The sequence below is a fragment of the Oncorhynchus mykiss genome, chromosome 3 (assembly GCF_057628025.1).
Source record: "Oncorhynchus mykiss isolate SJ-2025 chromosome 3, ASM5762802v1, whole genome shotgun sequence".
Classification (NCBI taxonomy): domain Eukaryota; kingdom Metazoa; phylum Chordata; class Actinopteri; order Salmoniformes; family Salmonidae; genus Oncorhynchus; species Oncorhynchus mykiss.
In genome coordinates, this window is record NC_143024.1 from 20,380,001 (window position 1) to 20,402,500 (window position 22,500).

The 22,500-nt window shown below is 41.8% G+C and overlaps 2 protein-coding genes across 5 annotated transcripts in view; both read right to left on the bottom strand.

Moving 5' to 3' along the window:
* Positions 1 to 3,709, bottom strand: part of LOC110520814 (integrin alpha-10) — a 63,335-nt gene extending 59,626 nt beyond the window's left edge. Inside the window, exon 1 of one of the 4 annotated variants that reach the window (XR_016492579.1) lies at positions 2,660 to 3,631. Coding sequence is in view for 2 of the 4 variants with exons in the window: in XM_090224170.1 (XP_090080296.1) it covers positions 2,660 to 2,711 (52 nt within the window). In the remaining 2 variants the exon portion in view is untranslated. Of the gene's footprint in view, positions 1 to 2,659 lie in introns of all 4 variants that reach the window. The other 3 variants (XR_016492580.1, XM_090224170.1, XM_090224180.1) reach the window with 3 other exon arrangements.
* Positions 3,710 to 21,257: 17,548 nt separating this feature from the next.
* Positions 21,258 to 22,500, bottom strand: part of LOC149984446 (cellular retinoic acid-binding protein 2-like) — a 9,336-nt gene continuing 8,093 nt past the window's right edge. Inside the window, exon 4 of the mRNA XM_090230675.1 lies at positions 21,258 to 21,904. Within this exon, the coding sequence (XP_090086801.1) occupies positions 21,854 to 21,904 (51 nt within the window). The 3' untranslated portion in view covers positions 21,258 to 21,853. The remainder of the gene's footprint in view (positions 21,905 to 22,500) is intronic.

Below are 22,500 nucleotides of genomic sequence, written 5' to 3' on the forward strand. Positions count from 1 at the left end.
ACGTCGGCTGCAGTGAAGGAGAGTCCGCATGTTTTAGTTGCGGGCCGTGTCAGTGGCACTGTATTGTCCTCAAAGCGGGCAAAAAAGTGATTTAGTCTGCCTGGGAGCAAGACATCCTGGTCCGTGACGGGGCTGGTTTTCTTTTTGTAATCCGTGATTGACTGTAGACCCTGCCACATACCTCTTGTGTCTGAGCCGTTGAATTGTGATTCTACTTTGCCTCTATACTGACGCTTAGCTTGTTTGATTGCCTTGCGGAGGGAATAGTTACACTGTTTGTATTCGGTCATGTTTCCGGTCACCTTGCCCTGATTAAAAGCAGTGGTTCACGCTTTCAGTTTCACGCGAATGCTGCCATCAATAAACGGTTTCTGGTTTGGGAATGTTTTAATCGTTGCTATGGGAACGACATCTTCAAAGCACGTTCTAATGAACTCGCTCACCGAATCAGCGTATTCGTCAATGTTGTTGTCTGACGCAATACGAAACATATCCCAGTCCACGTGATGGAAGCAGTCTTGGAGTGTGGAATCAGATTGGTCGGACCAGCGTTGAACAGACCTCAGCGCGGGAGCTTCTTGTTTTAGTTTCTGTCTGTAGGCAGGGATCAACAAAATGGAGTTGTGGTCAGCTTTTCCGAAAGTGTTCCACAGGGATGCTGGCCATGTTGACTCCAATGCTTCCCACAGTTGTGTCAAATTGGCTCGATGTCCTTTGGGTGGTGGAACATTCTTAATACACACAGGAAACTGTTGAGTGTGAAAAACCTAGCATCATTGCAGTTCTTGACACTCAAACCGGTGTGCCTGGCACCTACTACCATACCCTGTTCAAAGGCACTTAAATATTTTGTCTTGCACACTCACCCTCTGAATGGCACACATACACAATCCATGTCTCAATTGTCTCAAGGCCTAAAAATCATTTTTTAACATGCCTCCCCTTCATCTACACTGATTGAAGTGGATTTAACAGGTGACATCAATAAGGGATCATAACTTTCACCTGGATTCACCTGGTCAGTCTATCATGGAAAGAGCTGGTGTTCTTAATGTTTTGTACACTCAGTGTATGGATTCATAGATCCAAAAAGCTACTTCTAAACACCCCACCTTTAAGTAAGATACATACACTCAGTGTATGGATTCATAGATCCAAAAAGCTACTTCTAAACACCCCACCTTTAAGTAAGATGTCTACTGCCTACTTATTACAGTGTTATACACTGTGGACATACTTCTGAACAGTCCAGGATCATCATGGAGCTCAACATGCTCTACTAGAGTGGGATGGAGAAATCTTACAGGGTCTAGCTTTACTGTATCATGCCTTGCAATAGACTACCGTGATTCTGCCCTGTCTAATAATAGCATATCTTCATTCCTTTCATGGCCACTCACTGCACAGTAACGTAGTAATTTACTCCCTGCTTATCGACTGTGTCAACACTCATTCCTGGTGAAACTATAATAGTATTTTCTCTCCTCTCCTGCCGTCTAACAGGAGTCAGTGAGTGAGGTGTGTTATGGCACAGGTAACATGCAGGGGTTGGGAGAGATGGATATTACTGATAGAATGTAGGTCTAACCCTCCCACTGGCATCAGTGTAGCAATTCAGGGGAGGGGGCGGGGTTTGATCCAGCAACCAGCAGGAGAGAAGATAGCCCTACGCATTGAGGAAGCTATGTAAGTTAATTACCATACTGTACAGTTAAACCTCGCAGGAGGGCAAAAAAGGCCAGACTGCAGAATCCCACTTCTGCCACCAATGTAGTGATTAAGGTGGCAGTCAAAATGGGGTTTGAACCAGCAACGCTGTGGTTAGAGGTGAAAGTGGAAAATCTCTTGTGCCATAATGGTCTAGACCCCATGGCAGTGGCTGGGCATTATCTCTCACATGATGTAGGCCTACAGGGAGGCGATATGTAGCTTTCTAAATATCCCTGCCTCAGACTGTGTACCTTAGAGAATGATGCCTGCAGTTGTTTAGGTGAATCACTTAAACTTCAAGTTCTTTGAGCTTTGAGACCCGGAGAAAAGCCATATTGTGTATAAATATAACACATGATTCATTATCACAACAGAAATCCCAACATAAACTCACATACACGGCTGGTTGTTTGAAGATAAGGAGTGAGTCCACTGAGGGTCCACTGAGGGAGCTCCAGTAGGTAACCTGATTACCATATCATACAATTGGACAAGGGAGCAGCAGCAGGGGGGAACCAGGGAAACAGCTGTATGCCTACACAGTAAATAGCTGGGCCAAGTCTCAGCATAGAGAATGACCCTGCACACTGTAGTGGTTATAGAGGTCTTTCAACTGGTTTACAGGATCGGTGTTTATGTTCTAGGACCTATGATGTACTGTAGGTGCATTAGCTGGCTGTGCCATAAAGTTCCAGAGACTTCTCTGCAGATGTTGTATGTCCTACAATGCCATTGGGATAACGAATACCCTGATGAATCTCGAACTAGAAAATGCCAAATTTTCATGAACATGTTTGTATAGGCTACTTAAACTTTCAAAATGCTGTCATTGAAGTGACTTTGTTAAGGGTCATAGTCGGGGTCAAGGATTTAAAGGTATTCGTGAGAAAAAAAACAGCTCTAGAAAGGTTGAGATGATAGACAACGTGACAACTGGTTACAAACTTACCTTTGAGGAGAACAATGAACTTGAGGAGTAGCAGGTATTTGTGCAGCTCCATGTTGTAAAGGATGGAAGGGCTCTCTTTCTGTTCCGGACTTGGGCTTTAATTTCCCTAGAGTTCGTTTCAATTCAGAGTCTTTCAACTCGATGTGTTCCCCAGGGATCCGTGAAAACAGTAAAAACACAGTTCCAGTGGTATTGCTTGGGCGCGTTGTAATGTAACCGTGTTGGGTTGCTTCCGACAACCCTGCTTCACATATTATTCAGGGAAAAACAGACTACTTAGTTATTGTCTGTTGCTGTAACCATTATCAGGTTTAACGATATGTTGACAGCTTTTTAATGAATTAAACAGAGGTTGTTCTAGGTTTATTTTATTTATGACAAACAGTAGCCTAAACTATCTAAATATTTTGGGGCTGGAATATGTGCCATAAATTATTACCTTAACCTGTGCGCAACTAACACCTCAAACGTCTAAACAACTAGTCAAAAACAACTAAACAACTGATTCAAGCTCAAAACCAACACCTGTCCCGAAGAAAAGTCCAATTTAGTGTCGTTAAACCTTCACTAAAGCGTAACAGATTCTCAAATGCATGTTTAATTGCTTCCAATAAAGAAAAACCCATAAGCCTAACTATAAGTCAGATAGTCTACTTTTCTATTGCTGAATGTTCCTCCTGGCTCGACGCTCCAAAAATTATCTGAAAAAAATACCCATATTCATCTTTCAACCAAACAGTTTGAGGTAAATTAATGTTTGGGTTTTCTTGACAACTTTTCTGTTTCAATTTTCACACTTCTGGTTGGTTATATCCATCTTTTTCGTCGTTTTCCCTCAATTATAGCGATTGTATCCCTCACTGAATAGTGGAGTTTTACTCCAAAGCAACAATCAATAGCGCTTTTATTCCAGCGCGAGGAGACCTTCCTTCCCTCGCGCGTCCCTCAACTCGACTTCTCTCTCAGCGCTCGCCTGGTTCGCATTTTGAAAACCGCAAACGACTTTCTCTCTCTCTTTCTCTCTCTCGATTCATTTTTTTTCTCTCTCTCTCTCAATTAAATCTCTCTCCCAATTATATATCTGTCTCTTTCTCTCAATTCAATTGAAGGGCTTTATTGGCATGGGAAACATATGTTTACATTGTCAAAACAAGTGAAATAGATAATAAACAAAAGTGAAATAAACAATAAAACATCAACAGTAAACATTACACTCACAGAAGTTCCAAAAGAATAAAGACGTTTCAATTGTCATATTATCTCTATATACAGTGTTGTAACAATAGTGTAATTGTGTAATCTGAGGGAAATATGTGTCTCTAATATGGTCATGTATTTGGCAGGAGGTTAGGAAGCGCAGCTCAGTTACCACATCATTTGTGGGCAGTGTGCACATAGCTTGTCTTCTCTTGAGAGCCAGGTCTGCCTATGGCGGCCTTTCTCAATAGCAATACACACACACACACACACACACTGTGTCTCCGTCAGTCTGTCTGTCTCCATCTAACTGTCATAAATACGTTCAACTTCGGGATGATACTGAATCAGTACTGGAGACCACTTTAAAGCTCTCTGAGGCCACCTAGTGGTCTCTGGTCACCTGGTTGAGAGTTGTGGATGTAGTTCACTCAACATCCACAGGATTGCGCCAGTGCGTCATTAATTCAGTCTTCCAAATGCTGTGGGTCAGCTAGCCAATTCGTTAGACTATTGAGATACACTCTAGGTTTGACCCACCTGTTCACACTTAAAAGTGCTTTACTCAACTATTTATCAAATTCCTTGATCCTCATGGTTTGTGAAATTCAATTTTTCCTTTATGGAATTGTATTCCGTTACAGCTACGGACAAAGACATGAAGGCCTTTGCAGGTGGAACTGTTGCATACATAGGCAGAGTCTGTTGCACTAGTGGATGTCGCTGTTCTCTAATAGCGTTCTTAATTCTGGGACTAGAGTGAATGTTGAGCCCTCACACTGGTCTAAGGCCAGATTAGCATTTTCCCCTTATAGCTAAAGATAAGATTTGGTGAGGGTAAGCTGATCCTACATCTGTGACTAAGGGCAACTTTTATTGTTGTTTGTGTCTTCTGTGGCGTGGTTGGTGGTAATTAAGCATCTTTGTTTTTTCTCATAAATCAACTCTGTCAACCAAGTGGTTCCTACAGTAGTAGAAGCTGCCCAGGTCTAGGATCAGTTTATCCTCTCCAAATCCTAACTCTACCATATGGCAGATCACAAATCTGTGTTTAGTGCAATTTCATCCTACTGTAGTTATTAGGTAGATCAACTTCATCCTACTGTAGTTGTTGGTGGATCAACTTCATCCTACTCTAGTTGTTAGGTAGATCAACTTCATCCTACTGTAGTTGTTGGTGGATCAACTTCATCCTACTGTAGTTGTTAGGTAGATAAACATCATTCTACTCTAGTTGTTAGGTAGATCACCTTCATCCTACTGTAGTTGCTAGGTAGATCAACTTCAACTTACTCTAGATGTTAGGTAGATCAACTTCATCCTACTGTAGTTGTTAGGTAGATCAATGTCATCCTACTCTAGTTGTTAGGTAGATCAACTTCATCCTACTCTAGTTGTTAGGAAGATCAACGTCATACTACTCTTGTTGTTAAGTAGATAAAATTCAAACTACTGTAGTTGTTAGGTAGGTTAACTTCATCCTACTCTAGTTGTTAGGTAAATCAACATCATCCTACTCTAGTTGTTAGGTAGATCAACTTCATCCTACTGTAGTTGTTAGGTAGCTCAACATCATCCTACTCTAGTTGTTAGGTAAATCAACATCATCCTACTGTGGTTGTTAGGTAGATCAACGTCATCCTACTCTAGTTGTTGCTGGATCAACATCATTCTACTCTAGTTGTTAGGTAGATAAACATCATTCTACTGTGGTTGTTAGGTAGATCAACGTCATCCTACTCTAGTTGTTGCTGGATCAACATCATTCTACTCTAGTTGTTAGGTAGATAAACATCATTCTACTCCAGTTGTTAGGTAGATCACCTTCATCCTACTGTAGTTGCTAGGTAGATCAACTTCATTCTACTCTAGTTGTTAGGTAGATCAACTTCATCCTACTGTAGTTGTTAGGTAGATCAATTTCATCCTACTGTAGTTGCTAGGTAGATCAACTTCATTCTACTCTAGTTGTTAGGTAGATCAACTTCATCCTACTATAATTGATAAGTAGCTCACATTCATCCTACTGCAGTTGTTAGGTAGATCAATTTCATCCTACTGTAGTTGCTAGGTAGATCAATTTCATCCTACTCTAGTTGTTAGGTAGATCAACTTCATCCTACTCTAGTTGTTTGGTAGATCAACTTCATCCTACTCTAGTTGTTAGGTAGATCAAATTCAAACTACTGTAGTTGTCAGGTAGATCAACTTCATCCTACTCTAGTTGTTAGGTAGATCAAATTCAAACTACTGTAGTTGTCAGGTAGATCAACTTCATCCTACTCTAGTTGTTAGGTAGATCAAATTCAAACTACTGTAGTTGTCAGGTAGATCAACTTCATCCTACTCTAGTTGTTAGGTAGCTCAACTTGATCCTACACTAGTTGTTAGGTAGATCAACATCATTCTACTGTGGTTGTTCGGTAGATCAACGTCATCCTACTCTAGTTGTTGCTGGATCAACATCATTCTACTCTAGTTGTTAGGTAGATAAACATCATTCTACTCCAGTTGTTAGGTAGATCACCTTCATCCTACTGTAGTTGCTAGGTAGATCAACTTCATTCTACTCTAGTTGTTAGGTAGATCAACTTCATCCTACTGTAGTTGTTAGGTAGATCAATTTCATCCTACTGTAGTTGCTAGGTAGATCAACTTCATTCTACTCTAGTTGTTAGGTAGATCAACTTCATCCTACTATAATTGATAAGTAGCTCACATTCATCCTACTGCAGTTGTTAGGTAGATCAATTTCATCCTACTGTAGTTGCTAGGTAGATCAATTTCATCCTACTCTAGTTGTTAGGTAGATCAACTTCATCCTACTCTAGTTGTTCGGTAGATCAACTTCATCCTACTCTAGTTGTTAGGTAGATCAAATTCAAACTACTGTAGTTGTCAGGTAGATCAACTTCATCCTACTGTAGTTGTTAGGTAGATCAAATTCAAACTACTGTAGTTGTCAGGTAGATCAACTTCATCCTACTCTAGTTGTTAAGTAGATCAACTTAATCCTACTGTAGTTGTTAGGTAGATCAAATTCAAACTACTGTAGTTGTCAGGTAGATCAACTTCATCCTACTCTAGTTGTTAAGTAGATCAACTTCATCCTACTCTAGTTGTTAGGTAGATCACATTCAAACTACTGTAGTTGTCAGGTATATCAACTTTATCCTACTCTAGTTGTTAAGTAGATCAACTTAATCCTACTCTAGTTGTTAGGTAGATCAAATTCAAACTACTGTAGTTGTTAGGTAGAATAACTTCATCCTACTGTAGTTGCTAGGTAGATCAACTTCATCCTACTCTAGTTGTTAGGTAGATCAACTTCATCCTACTCTAGTTGTTAGGTAGATCAACTTGATCCTACACTAGTTGTTAGGTAGATCAACTTCATTCCACTGTGGTTGTTAGGTAGATCAACATCAATCTACACTAGTTGTTAGGTAGATAAACATCATTCTACTATGGTTGTTAGGTAGATCCACATCAATCTACACTAGTTGTTAGGTAGATCAACTTCATCCTACTGAAGTTTTTAGGTAGATAAACTTCATCCTACTGTAGTTGTTAGGTAGATCAACATCATCTTACTCTAGTTGTTGCTGGATCAACATCATTCTACTCTAGTTGTTAGGTAGATAAACATCATTCTACTCCAGTTGTTAGGTAGATCACCTTCATCCTACTGTAGTTGCTAGGTAGATCAACTTCATTCTACTCTAGTTGTTAGGTAGATCAACTTCATCCTACTCTAGTTGTTAGGTAGATCAATGTCATCTTACTCTAGTTGTTAGGTAGATCAACTTAATCCTACTCTAGTTGTTAGGTAGATCAATATCATCTTACTCTAGTTGTTAGGTAGATCAACTTCATCCTACTATAATTGATAAGTAGCTCACATTCATCCTACTGCAGTTGTTAGGTAGATCAACTTCATCCTACTCTAGTTGTTAGGTAGATCAACTTCCTCCTACTGTAGTTGTAAGGTAGATCAACTTCATCCTACTGTAGTTGTTAGGTAGATCAACTTCATCCTACTCTGTTGTTTGTGGATAAGGAACTATGCCTCCCCTTTTCCATTTTCTAGGCCTGTTGTTCCCTCTCTCCTCCTGTTGTTCCCTCTCCCCTCCTGCTGTTCCATCTCTTCTCCTGCTGTTCCCTCTCTCCTCCTGCTGTTCTCTTTCTCCTCCTGTAATTCCCTCTCTCCTCCTGCTGTTCACTCTCTCCTCCTGCTGTTCAATCTCCTGTTGCTCCCTCTCTCCTCCTGCTGTTCCATCTCTTCTCCTGCTGTTCCCTCTCTCCTCCTGCCGTTCCCTCCCTCCTCCTGCAATTCCCTCTCTCCTCCTGCTGTTCCCTCTCTCCACCTGTTGATCCCTCTCTCCTCCTGCTGTTCAATCTCCTCCTGTTGCTCCCTCTCTCCTCCTGCTGTTCCCTCTCTCCTCCTGTTGATCCCTCTCTCCTCCTGTTGCTCCCTCTCTCCTCCTGCTGTTCCCTCTCTCCTCCTGCCGTTCCCTCCCTCCTCCTGCAATTCCCTCTCTCCTCCTGCAATTCCCTCTCTCCCCCTGTTGCTCCCTCTCTCCTCCTGTTGCTCCCTCTCTCCTCCTGCTGTTCCCTCTCTTCTCCTGCTGTTCCCTCTCTCCTCCTGAAATTCCCTCTCTCCTCCTGCTGTTCCCTCTCTCCTCCTGCAATTCCCTCTCTCCTCCTGTTGTTCCCTCTCTCCTCCTGATGTTCCCTCTCTTCTCCTGTTGTTCCCTCTCTCCTCCTGCTGTTCCCTCTCTCCTCCTGCTGCTCCCTCTCTCCTCCTGCTGTTCCCTCTCTCCTCCTGCTGTTCTCTTTCTCCTCCTGCTGTTCCCTCTCTCCTCCTGATGTTCCCTCTCTGCTCCTGCTGTTCCCTCTCTCCTCCTGCTGTTCTCTTTCTCCTCCTGCTGTTCCCTCTCTCCTCCTGTTGTTCCCTCTCTCCTCCTGCTGTTCCCTCTCTCCTCCTGTTGTTCCCTCTCTCCTCCTGTTGTTCCCTCTCTCCTCCTGTTGTTCCCTCTCTCCTCCTGTTGTTCCCTCTCTCCTCCTGCGGTTCCCTCTCTCCTCCTGCTGTTCCATCTCTTCTCCTCTTTTTCCCTTTTTCCTCCTGCTGTTCACAGTTATGTGCAACTCAAAACAACACACACACACACACACACACACACACACACACACACACACACACACACACACACACACACACACACACACACACACACACACACACACACACACACACACACACACACACACACACACACACACACACAGTGACCCATATAGCATTGTTTGTCTGTAAAGTTTACTAGACTGGCAGCATGCTGGCTTTGATCCTCAGCCTTACGTAATTAAGTCAGATTAGTTAGCTCCCACTCACAAACTCACACACTCACACGCAACCAGTCTCCCAGCCTCCCAGTACATAGCCACAGATTCATATGTAGGTAGAATCTCTGTCAGAGCCAAAAAAAACAGTCTGCCAGGAATTAAGCTTAGATATTACAGAGCTAACTACTGTTATAAGCTCATGTGATAGAACAGGAGCAATGCAGACAAAAACTATTGTCACACATAAAGCTCAGCTATGCAAGAGTAAAATACTGTCAGTCAGAAAGTGCAACTATGAAAATGTGTCCTACTGCCAGACCATAGAAATGGAACAGATAGAAGAACTAGTGTGAGAACCAAAAACACACACACACCACACACAAACACACTATAAACATGAGTTATGCAGCAGGAAACTATTGAATCGATACTATCTAAACTATGTAGGAGTATGATACTGTCCCTCACAAAGCTAAGATATGCAGGAGAGGGGGAGAGAGAGAGAACACTACTATCAGATGTGCTGTAGTTGTGGTAGAGGGGTAACAGGTAGAGATGTAAAGTGTCAGATACCGTGTCTGTACTGACCCATACGTCAGACATTAGCTGAGCTATGCAGTACCACACTAACAACCTGTATATGTGGACAGTGGGAAGCAGTAGACCGTCTGGAAAGAGCTGCATGTTTCCACCTTGTCTATGGGGTTCCCCGGGGTCATCTAAGTTGGCTTTGGCAACACTGGGTGTTAGCTAACTTTACGTGTGTGTTGTGTTATTGTTGTGTATCTGAATGTTTGTGTGTTAGTAAAAAATAACATCTGTTGTACTGCCAGTCCATTGGCCAGACAGTTTTATGATGTTTTCCCTATTCTCCATTCCCCAAACCATAGACCACCACAGCCAATCAAATCACATCAATGCCCCCCCCAGAGCCAATCAGACCGCATGTCCAGCAATGACATCACCGTCTCCAGCATAAACTGCCCTGATCACTGTAGAGAGGGAGAGAGAGAGAGAGAGAGTCAGTAATCAAATACAGGCACTAAATCCCACCTCCATTTTAGATGTCTATCTTGCTGTTTGTCTCTTTCTAACTCTCTATGTTACTCTGTCTGTCTTGCTGTTTGTCTCTTTCTCCCTCTCTATGTTACTCTGTCTATCTTTACTGTTTGTCTCTTTCTCTCTCTCTATGTTACTCTGTCTGTCTTGCTGTTTGTCTCTTTCTCCCTCTCTATGTTACTCTGTCTGTCTTGGTGTTTGTCTCTTTCTCCCTCTCTATTTTACTCTGTCTGTCTTGCTGTTTGTCTCTTTCTCCCTCTCTATGTTACTCTGTCTATCTTTACTGTTTGTCTCTTTCTCCCTCTCTATGTTACTCTGTCTGTCTTGCTGTTTGTCTCTTTCTCTCTCTATGTTACTCTTTCTGTCTTGCTGTTTGTCTCTTTCTCCCTCTCTATGTTACTCTGTCTATCTTGCTGTTTGTCTCTTTCTCCCTCTCTATGTTACTCTGTCTATCTTTACTGTTTGTCTCTTTCTCCCTCTCTATGTTACTCTGTCTGTCTCGCTGTTTGTCTCTTTCTCCCTCTCTATGTTACTCTGTCTATCTTTACTGTTTGTCTCTTTCTCCCTCTCTATGTTACTCTGTCTGTCTTGCTGTTTGTCTCTTTCTCTCTCTATGTTACTCTTTCTGTCTTGCTGTTTGTCTCTTTCTCCCTCTCTATGTTACTCTGTCTATCTTTACGGTTTGTCTCTTTCTCCCTCTCTATGTTACTCTGTCTATCTTGTTGTTTGTCTCTTTCTCCCTCTCTATGTTACTCTGTCTGTCTTGCTGTTTGTCTCTTTCTCTCTCTATGTTACTCTTTCTGTCTTGCTGTTTGTCTCTTTCTCCCTCTCTATGTTACTCTTTCTGTCTTGCTGTTTGTCTCTTTCTCTCTCTCTATGTTACTCTGTCTATCTTGCTGTTTGTCTCTTTCTCCCTCTCTATGTTACTCTGTCTGTCTTGCTGTTTGTCTCTTTCTCTCTCTCTGTGTTACTCTGTCCGTTTTGCTGTTTGTCTCTTTCTCCCTCTCTATGTTACTCTGTCTGTCTTGCTGTTTGTCTCTTTCTCCCTCTCTATGTTACTCTGTCTATCTTTACTGTTTGTCTCTTTTTTCCTCTCTATGTTACTCTGTCTGTCTTTACTGTTTGTCTCTTTCTCCCTCTCTATGTTACTCTGTCTGTCTTGCTGTTTGTCTCTTTCTCTCTGTCTATGTTACTCTGTCTGTCTTTGCTGTTTGTCTCTTTCTCTCTCTCTATGTTACTCTTTCTGTCTTGCTGTTTGTCTCTTTCTCCCTCTCTATGTTACTCTTTCTGTCTTGCTGTTTCTCTTTCTCCCTCTCTATGTTACTCTTTCTGTCTTGCTGTTTCTCTTTCTCCCTCTCTATGTTACTCTTTCTGTCTTGCTGTTTCTCTTTGTCCCTCTCTATGTTACTCTTTCTGTCTTGCTGTTTGTCTCTTTCTCTCTCTCTGTTACTCTCTCTGTCTTGCTGTTTGTCTCTTTCTCCCTCTCTATGTTACTCTGTCTGTCTTTACTGTTTGTCTCTTTCTCCCTCTCTATGTTACTCTGTCTGTCTTTACTGTTTGTCTCTTTCTCCCTCTCTATGTTACTCTGTCTATCTTTACTGTTTGTCTCTTTTTCCTGCCTCCTCTCTACTCATTTTACATTACATGAGTCATTTAGCAGATGCTCTTATCCAGAGGAACTTAAGCCGGGATTCAATGTTTGTGGAGATCACATTCACGGTAAACACTGCATATGTCGGCTCAATCAACATATGTTAAATAAAGGTTAAATAAAAAAAAATTAAATAACATTCGGAAATGACCTTTAAAGGCCGCAATACCTATCACCCGCGATCAGATTGAATCTGGGCCTTACAGTCTTGTGCTCCTGCGTTGATCTGCATCATGTCATGCTGTTTAGTTCAGTATCTGTGCTGTGGAGTGAATCTGTTGAACTTTCAACAACATGAATAAATAATAATAATGCTTTTTTTGTTTTTTTACTCAGACGGGGTCTCAACTTACAATAGTAGAATACACAAGTTGCAAGTTAGAAATGTGGATGTGAATCTGCAGTTTCTCTCTTGTTTTGTCAATCACTGACAGTCACTCAATTAGCCATGTCAGCTAAACATTTTTAGATTGATAAGTTAGTCTAGTCCACATGTCAAACTCATTCCACCGAGGGCCTAGTGTCTGCAGGTTTTTGCTCCACCCTTGATTGATGAATTAAGGTACTAATTAGTAAGGAACTCGCCTGGTTGTCTAGGTCTTAATTGAAAGGAAAAACCAAAATCCTGCAGACACTCGGCCCTCCATGGAATGAGTTCGACACACCCTGGACCGGACCCAGAGGCACTGACCTCCAGGGTGCCTCCATTGATTTTGTTAGTCACTCTCACTCAGATATCATTAACATGGCATAAGTCAGGGCAAAATGTGTAGATGCAGAAAAATAGCTTTAAAACTGCAACATTTTCTCTACGCCCCATGGCAAAATGTGTAGAATTGCAGGAAAAATAAACTTTATTAAAACACATTTTTTTCTCCTAGCCATCAAGAGGGGGGCCACTAAAAATGTTTGCCCACTTGGTGGTGGGCATCGCTTAGGGAACCCAAATCTCGCTTAAGGCCCCCAAAAGGCTAGAGAGGCCAGGGGGTTAATGTGCATGTCAACAGAATGAGTCATCATGGAGTTCTGTCGGTTGATCACCCAGTAAAGACTGATTTGATCTCTCTCTCTCTGTCTCTCTTGTGCGCTCTCTCTCTCTCTCTCTCTCTGTGACTCTCTCTCTCTCTCTCTGTGTGTCTCTCTCTCTCTCTCTCTCTGTCTCTCTCGTGCACTCTCTCCCTCTCTCTCTGTCTCTCACGTGCGCTCTCTCTCTCTCTGTGTCTGTGTGTCTGTGTGTCTGTGTGTCTGTCTCTCTCTCTCTCTCTCTCTCTCTCTCTCTCTCTCTACTGTATCTCCATCCCTCTCTCCATCTTTCTCCCACTCTCTCTCTCTCTCTCTCTCTCTCTCTCTCTCGCTCTTGCTGTATCTCCCTCCCTCCATCTCTCCCTCTCCCTCCCTCTTTCTTTCTCTCTCTGTCTCTCTCTCTGTGTCTCTCTCGTGCGCTCTCTCTCTCTCTCCCTCTCTCTCTCTCTCTCTCTCTCTGTCTCTCTCTCTTACTGTATCTCCCTTCCTCAATCTCTCTCTCTCTCTCTCTCTCTCTCTCTCTCTCTCTCTCTCCCTCCCTCTCTCTCTCTCTCTCTCTGTCTCTCTCTCTCTCTCTTTCTCATTCCATCCTTTCTTTCTCTGCCTCTGTCTCTCCATCCTCCTCATTCTCTCTCTGGTTCTTTATTTTCTCACACATATAGAGACAGTTCTGTCCATATTTGAGTTTAGGCTCAGAGTCTGTAATCCGATTTAGGTGGGTCCCATATCACAGGGTCTATCTGTGTACAAAGGCTTCATTCAGAAGCCATACATAACAGTTGTTATCTATGTGTCATACTGGAGGACCAAAGTCTCTCTAGCAGCTACATTAAACACAGCTGCATCTTTCTCTTCCAGTAAAGAAGATGAGGAGGAAGACTTGGGCTGAAAACGGGAAAGGTTTGTCCTCTTTTCACCCCTCGTTGGTCTCTCTGACTCAACTTCTCCATTTCTTAATTCCTCTACTATATTACCTCTACTATACTCCTGTCTGTTATCCCAAAACCTGCTCTGAGATTCAACACTTCAGTGTGTGTGTGTGTGTGTGTGTGTGTGTGTGTGTGTGTGTGTGTGTGTGTGTGTGTGGGGGGGGGGGGGGGGGGGGGGGGGGGGTGTACCTGAGAAGATGGTGCGTTCTATTAAATGTGTGTTGCATGGAAAAGGGATGAGAGAAAATACATGTGTGTGTGTGTGTAAGTTGTGTGTAACTATTCTTGACCCAAAGTTTTACAAGATCTCTGGAAGTTTCTGGGTGGTCTGGAGTGGAGGGTACTGGAGGGGATTGGTGTTGGGGTGCCTGCAGGCAGTTTTATGTGTGTGTGTGTGTGTGTGTGTGTGTGTGTGTGTGTGTGTGTGTGTGTGTGTGTGTGTGTGTGTGTGTGTGTGTGTGTGTGTGTGTGTGTGTGTGTGTGTGTCCCAGCTAGCACATAACGTTCTGAGAACGATATGTTTGTTAGAGCTTGGTGAGAGCATGGTCATCCAATAGTTATTTTGCCTTCCCCCAGGCACATTCTCAACACATTTAAGAAACTTGACAAAAATATACACTACCGTTCAAAAGTTTGGGGTCACTTAGAAATGTCCTTGTTTTTGAAAGAAAAGCACATTTGTTGTCCATTAAAATAACATCAAATTGAACAGAGATACCAGTTTTGTTGCTTCTTTAATCAGAACGATATTTTTCAGCTGTGCTAACATAATTGCAAAAGGGTTTTCTTATGATCAATTAGCCTTTTAAAATGATAAACTTGGATTAGGGGGCGGCAGGTAGCCTAGTGGTTAGAGCGTTGGACTAGTAACCGAAAGGTTGCAAGATTGAATCCCTGAGCTGACAAGGTAAAATCTGTTGTTCTGCCCCTGAACAAGGCAACCCACTGTTCCTAGACCATCATTGAAAATAAGAATTTGTTCTTAACTGACTTGCCTAGTTAATATGGTGGAACCCCTCGACAACATTCCGCTGAAAAGGCAGAGCGCGAAATTCAAAAATATATTTTTAAGAAATATGTAGTGCAATACACCAAAGTGCAATACACCAAATTAAATATAAACTTCTTGTTAATCTACCCATTGTGTCCCTTTTCAAAAAAGCTTTACAGCGAAAGCACACCATATGATTATGTTAGGTCAGAGCTTAGTCACAAAAACAGACACAGACATTTTCCAGCCAAAGAGAGGAGTCACAAAAAGCAGAAATAGAGATAAAATGAATCACTATCCTTTGATGATCTTCATCAGATGGCACTCATAGGACTTCATGTTACACAATACATGTATGTTTTGTTCGATAAAGTTCATATTTATATCCAAAATCTCTGTTTACATTGGCGCTTTATGGTCAGTATTGTTGTGCCTTGAAAACATCTAGCGAATTTTCAGAGAGCCACATCAATTTACAGCAATACTGATAATAAACTTTGATAAAAGATACAACTATTATGCACAGAATTATAGATATACTTCTCCTTAATGCAATCGCTGTGTCAGATTTTCAAAAAAGCTTTACAGCGAAAGCACATCACAAAAAGCAGAAATAGAGATAAAATTAATCACTATCCTTTGATGATCTTCATCAGAATGCACTCCCAGAAATCTCAGTTCCACAATAAATGTTTGCTGTGTTTGATCAAGTCCATCATTTATGTCCAAATACCTCCTTTTGTTAGCACGTTTGGTAAACAAATCCAAACTCACGAAGCGAGGGCAGGTCCAGTTGAAAGTTCAGACGAAAAGTTCAAAAAGTTATATTACAGTTCGTATAGAATCAATCTTTAGGATGTTAGGATGTTTTTAACATAAATCTTCAATAATGTTCCAACCGGAGAATTCCTTTGTCTTTAGAAATGCAATGGAATGCAAGCTCACTCTCACGTGAGCGCGCGTGATCAGCTCATGGCACTCTGGCAGGCCTCTGGTTGATTCAGCTCTCATCTCACTTCACAGTAGAAGCCTCAAACAAGGTTCTAAAGACTATTGACATCTAGTGGAAGCCTTAGGAAGTGCAATATGACCCCATAGACACTGTATATTTGATAGGCAATGAGTTGAAAAACTACAAACCTCAGATTTCCCACTTCCTGGTTGGATTTTTCTCAGGTTTTCGCCTGCCATATGAGTTCTGTTATACTCACAGACATCATTCAAACAGAGTGTTTTCTATCCAATACTACTAATAATATGCATATATTCGCTTCTGGGCCAGAGTAGCAGGAAGTTTACTCTGGGCACGCTTTTCATCCGAACGTGAAAATGCTGCCCCCTATCCCAAACAGGTTTTAAATAAAGGTCAAATAAAAATGAGCTAACACAACATGCCATTGGAACACAGTCAATGGTTGCTGATAATGGGCGTATGTACGCGTAGGTAGATATTCCATAAAAAATCAGCTGTTTCCAGCTACAGTAGTCATTAACAATGTCTACACTGTATTTCTGATCAATTTGATGTTATTTTAATGCACAAAAAATATGCTTTTCTTTCAAAAACAAGGACATTTCTAAGTGACCCCAAACTTTTGAACGGTAGTGTATATAAATGTATTTTCTTGGTATTTCATTCATTTAACAGACTTTAAACATTTAAACATGGTTACATTTAATTAAAATGTTAACGTTCTAGGAGCGTTCTCCAACTGGTTTGATGGCGTTGCAGTGGATAACAGCCATCTTAACTTATTGTCTCCACCATCATTTCCTGTGACCGAAACAGCGATCACTACTCGTTATTGTTATTCGTTATGGAGCATATGACAAATACAATTGATTTTGAATTTGATTTGACATTGGGAATGTTCTCAAATAGTTCAGAGAACGTTAAGAAACAATGTTCTTCTGTGGGAATTTGAGTACTTCAGCATAACGTTTTCAGTAGGTTTCCTCATAGTTCAATTTAAAGTCATGTTCTCAGAACATTAAGAAAATGTTCCATAAAAACCACAAGAAAACTTTAGTAACATTAATAGAATGTTCTAAGAATGTTATTTAAAAAGATATACATTCCATTCGCCTGGTGGTGCAGGGGACTAATTCTATGGATAGAGGACAGATGATCATAGGTTTGAATCTCACTGACGCCATGCCACAATAGAAAATAAATGAATTTCCATGTGTCCTATCCGTGCATTGAGTTCAAAACAGTTCACCCAAGCTAGCAGTCGTTTTGAAACATTCAGTGAAAGTTTTAATTAAGTTATTTCAAAAACCTCCAAATAACCTCTACATTTCGTTCAAAACATTCACAACATTTAGAAAATGTTCTTAAAACGTTACTAACTTAACTTCAAATAGCATACAATTTCTGTTCTCAGAACGTTAATAAAACCTGAAAATGTACATTCAGGCAAAATGTTCACTTCCATTCTCAGAATGTTTTTAAAAAAATGCAGTTTTACTGGTCAGGAAACGTATGGCTTTGTTCCCAGAACCAATGGGAAACCAAAGACTTACGTTCCAAAACATCCAAGACGCCAAATGTGCTAGCTGGTGTGTATGTTGTGTGTGTGTGTGTTTAGTCAGGCTGTCACGTGCACTCTGTGTCTATGAAGGCGTGGGCCTCTTACCCATCATGCCCTGTGGTACTGTCGCCTGTGGGACATTTTTGCATCAGTCCTCCCACAACTTTACTAGCTTCCCCAGAATGCAGTTGACCCAGGTGTCAATAACCGCCCCAACCTGAACTCAAATCATCCATCTCACATCTGCTATATTACATGCATGGAGGCACGGACACACGCATGAACACACACACAAATACACACGCAGAGACACACACATGCACACACACCACTCTCTCACCACCCTGAACACAAATCATCCATCGCACTCTGCTTTGAGACAGGCATGGCCTCAGGGCACCTAAACAAACCTGCATTCACACAGACCTCGTTAGAGCTTGTGCTACATCTCGGTTCGCATATCCCTTGATTACCAATGGTAACCAGGCTAGCTATGCTAGCAGGTATTGGAAGTCCATTTGTCTTTAGGAAGTCTCATTCATCATATCAGATTAGCATAACCAGTGCACTCCATCACCAGGAAAGGTTGACAGTTTTGTGTTCAACAGACTGTAACGCGGGCTGGTGCATCAATTCAAACCAAACCCAATACAGTAGTGCCAATCAACATGTACTGTATAGCCTCACTTTTATCCATGGAATATGACAATGTTGTTAAAATCAGGATACAAATGTCAGATTTAGTCTGGGCCCAGATATACATTTAAGTGTTTTTTCTATGCAATGCACCCATGCTGTCTTTGTGGTAAAATATATGGTTTGCAGGCACTCTGGTTGGAGTGTACAGTAGGTGTGTATTGTATCTTATGCATGTGAGTTGTTTTCACTTGCTTGCTTTAGTGCAGCATAGTGTGTGTGTGCTCACCTTGTGTGTGTGTGTACCGAGTGTGTGTTTTACGAGCTGCGAGTACAGTGTAAGTGTTTGATGGTACGTGTGAAGAGTTTGCAGAATGTGTGTGTTTGGTTCGGTATGCGAGTGCGTGTGTGTCTCTGACTGTTTGTGTGTTTTTATGGGGGTCCAGTGCAGGCCGTGTGTTTTTTAAGGGGGCGAAACAGCTGCCTTTTACTGCCCCAGGGGCTAATAAACAGGCAGAGAAGGGCAGTTATCTACCCCTTTTACTGGCCAGGACGGGACTTTACTGAGGTCACACTGTAACTACACACAGCTGCAGAGGGAGATAGAATAAGAGAGCGAGAGCGAGAGAGAGAGAGAGATATTTATTTGCTTATTTATTTTATCTTGTGTCCTTTAACCATTTGTACATTGTTAAAACACTGTATATATATATATAATATGACATTTGTAATGTCTTTACTGTTTTGAAACCTCTGTATGTGTAATGTTTACTGTTAATTTTTGTTGTTTTTCACTTTATATATTCACTTTGTATGTTGTCTACCTCACTTGCTTTGGCAATGTTAACACATGTTTCCCATGCCAATAAAGCCCTTGAATTGAATTGAATTGAATTGAATTGAGAGAGAGAGAGAGAGAGAGAGAGAGACGGGACAGAAGTGGAGAATGGTGCAGTGAGATTGTTCCTATGAGACTAAGGGAGGGGTTTCATATGGTGTCAGTGAATATATGGGAAATGCCAAATTAAATAGAGTCTGTAGACCTTAAAGAGGCATTAGTAACAGCATAGATCAACCCAGTGGAAGCAGAGACCAAGCCAACACTGGATCATATCCCATAGTCCCTCTAACACTCCACAGTCCACAGGTCTGGGTTTCCCCTAACAGATAAAACCTGGGGAGTTGTAGCTTAGGGGTCAAACATGAGAGAAAGACCATTTTGAACATTTCTAAATTCCTTTCCGTGTACCTCTCTCTTTTCCATTTCCTCTACCTCTATCACCCTGCTCTGTGAGTGAGAGTGTCTCCAGTTCTCTTCAATTTCCAGGTTTTCCTTAAAGATTCTGCTCCTCGTTAAGCACATCTGCTGCCAATCAACAGTACCCTATAATCCCATTGGCATTTCCTGCCTGTCGGGACACGCCTCCTGACCCTTTTTTTCTGGTCATTGATTGGCCGGATTGGTTGGGCCCCACCCTGGCCATCTCTGGGTTCCAACTGGCCAACTCAACTGTCCATCAAATAGAGTCATGTTCAACTTCATTCCACTTATCATCATCATCTTTAACTTAACTTGCCTTAACGACAGATGTGTTTGTGTGATTTCAGAGATGAAGGACTGACATTGAAGTGAATGTCTGTGTGCCCGCGCGTGCATGTGTGTGTGTGTGTGTGTGTGTGTGTGTGTGTGTGTGTGTGTGTGTGTGTGTGTGTGTGTGTGTGTGTGTGTGTGTGTGTGTGTGTGTGTGTGTGTGTGTGTGTGTGTGTGTGTGTGTGTGTGTGTGTGTGTGTGTGTTGGAACTGCTAACAGAAGTAGGGAAACTTCCAGAAATATGTTGAACCTAAATATCCAGCACCAGAGCACTGGCAATGCCCAGCACTGTTACCATGTGGAACTCCAATCAGGACAACACAGATAATAGGACTGATACATCCTCTGGGATCAATATGTAAAGCTATACTCTACAGTCATCTCTAGGAGAGCCAGGAAGACTCTGCTCAGATCTGTGAAACAGCTCTCACAGTGAGAGAGTGAATGGAGAAGGGGGAGAGAGAGAGAGAGAGAGAGAGAGAGAGAGGGGATGAATGGAGAAGGAGGGAGGAGAGAGGATGACTGAGAAGGGGGAGAGAGAGAGAGAGGATGAATGGAATTGACGGGAAAGTGAGAGAGAAGAAGGGAGGTGGGAGAGGAAAAGGAGAGTCTGAGGGGGCGGAGAGAGACAGACAAGTTATTCTTGTTGCAGACAGCTGAGACAAAGTCTAAAATAAGATGTGTACTAGCTAGGGCTGTGACGGTCATGTAATTTTGGATGATGCTAATTGGCCAGCCAAATGACCCCCGTCTCCCTAATAACCGTTCCAAGTAGCACATAATACAACATATATTTGTATTTATTTTATTTTCTTTTTGACACATTTTCTCCCCCTCTGCTCCTGACTGCATGTGCTTAGAATGATTCATTATATTTCTATGTGTGCTGTTGCTGCATTGTTGGGGCGTTGGCACCCCAAGACTTGTTTGCTACAACACCTTTCAGCAAGGAGCAACCATGTTACCGCGGAAACAGACTCAACCACACGAATGCCCGGCCGTTCTATTTATTTTTTAAACGATTATGACAGTTGTTTAACTTTTATGACGGTCTTCATCCATAACCGCCGGTTACACAGTTATATGGTAATTGTGCCAGCACTAGTACTAATGTGTGTGTGTGTGTGTGTGTGTGTGTGTGTGTGTGTGTGTGTGTGTGTGTGTGTGTGTGTGTGTGTGTGTGTGTGTGTGTGTGTGTGTGTATTTAGACGCCAACGGTGAGTTACAGTTATACTCACAAACCATGAAGCGGTATTTACCAGTAAAATCTTAGTCCTTGAGTATTTACAGATGAAACATCGCCCTGTCTGTTGCCGGAGAATGTTCCTGCAGACATCTAAAACTTGTTGTGTAGTTGAGGTTTAAAAGGGCTTCTGAAGTTTGTAATTTCCACTTTAAAATTTCAGACTTGATTTTTCCTTACGAAAAATGTACCAACCATTAGTCATAATCCAGATAATAATTCACATTTCCTGTTTCTGCAGGATTATTTTCCTGCTGTAGCAAACTGGCTCAAATTAAGATCCTACATCGGTACTGTTTGTGTGTGTGGGCAACTGTGTGTGTAAGTAAGTGTGCGAGCATGCGTTCATGTGCATGTCAAGATGTGTGTGTGTGTTACCAAAAACCCAAACCGTATGTAGTCAACATCGTGTTTTATTGTCTTCCCATAGAAAGTATAATTTCCTATGATCAGATTTTATATAAAAGAGACAAAGTAAAAACCATAGCAACACGGTATCAGATCTAGTGTAATAAATATACAACTTTATCGACTTAGAGATAAGAGGGAAGAGAGAAGGAGAAAGAGAAACAAAGTAACTGACCTTATAACTGGAAGAGCTCATAGACAGGTTTACACAACTACAAATATAGTCCGACACTGATACACACACTTAGACCAACTCCACTGACTAGCACGTACACACACACATACACACACATACACACACACACATGGATCAACAACCTTGCACGTACAAAGACTCAGAAAAATACACAATTTCAGGTTTACGACCTCACTGAGTAAGTGGACAGAACATTGGCAAGACTGACTTTAATAGATATAGGTCAACTAGACTGGGTTCAATCCCATGGCTTTGTGACAGATATACTGGAGTTAAACTAGATTCTACAAGCTGATTTCACCCTGCCCATTCTGGCTGGGGGTTTGTGGAGTGAGTGAGTGAGTGAGTGAGTGGTGAGATAGATGGAAGGATGAAGAGTTGTCTTCTCTTTCACTCTCGTACGTAGACTCTGGTGCACACCACATCGTCTGCACTCATGGTCTGGAATGAGAGGAATTTTTAGATGTATTTAATATAGGTATTCATATCCAAGGAATTTATAAAGATGTGCAGTATTCAATAGAAGCATTCATATCCAACATTAACACCGTCTCAATCCGACCTGTTCAGTCCCTGTCTGTGACTGTGTCTCTTCCAACAAGAGATGTCCTGAACGACTCCTTATGGTTCTGTATTACAACGTTTTGGCCTTTTTTTTACCATGGAAACCATACGATTTTAGATCTAAGTTGACTAATTGAATTAGAAGCCAAACACTCAGCATGAGAGATGGAATGATCAGACAGACCACATATTGTGCAATTCATCAGATGCATTTGTTCATGGTCCTTGACAAATGGGAAAACAAACGGATTCCAGGAAACGAGGGAGTTGTCTCTGGTTTGACGGGTTCACTTGTGTTCGCTCTAACGACACGTCTTTTTACAGAGTGGCAGTTTTCATTTTGAGTTTCATGTCACTCCACACAGTGGAACACATGATGATCATTAGCTGTACCCTAACTAAACCAGTCAGATAAACACTCCACACAGTGGAACACATGATGATCATTAGCTGTACCCTAACTAAACCAGTCA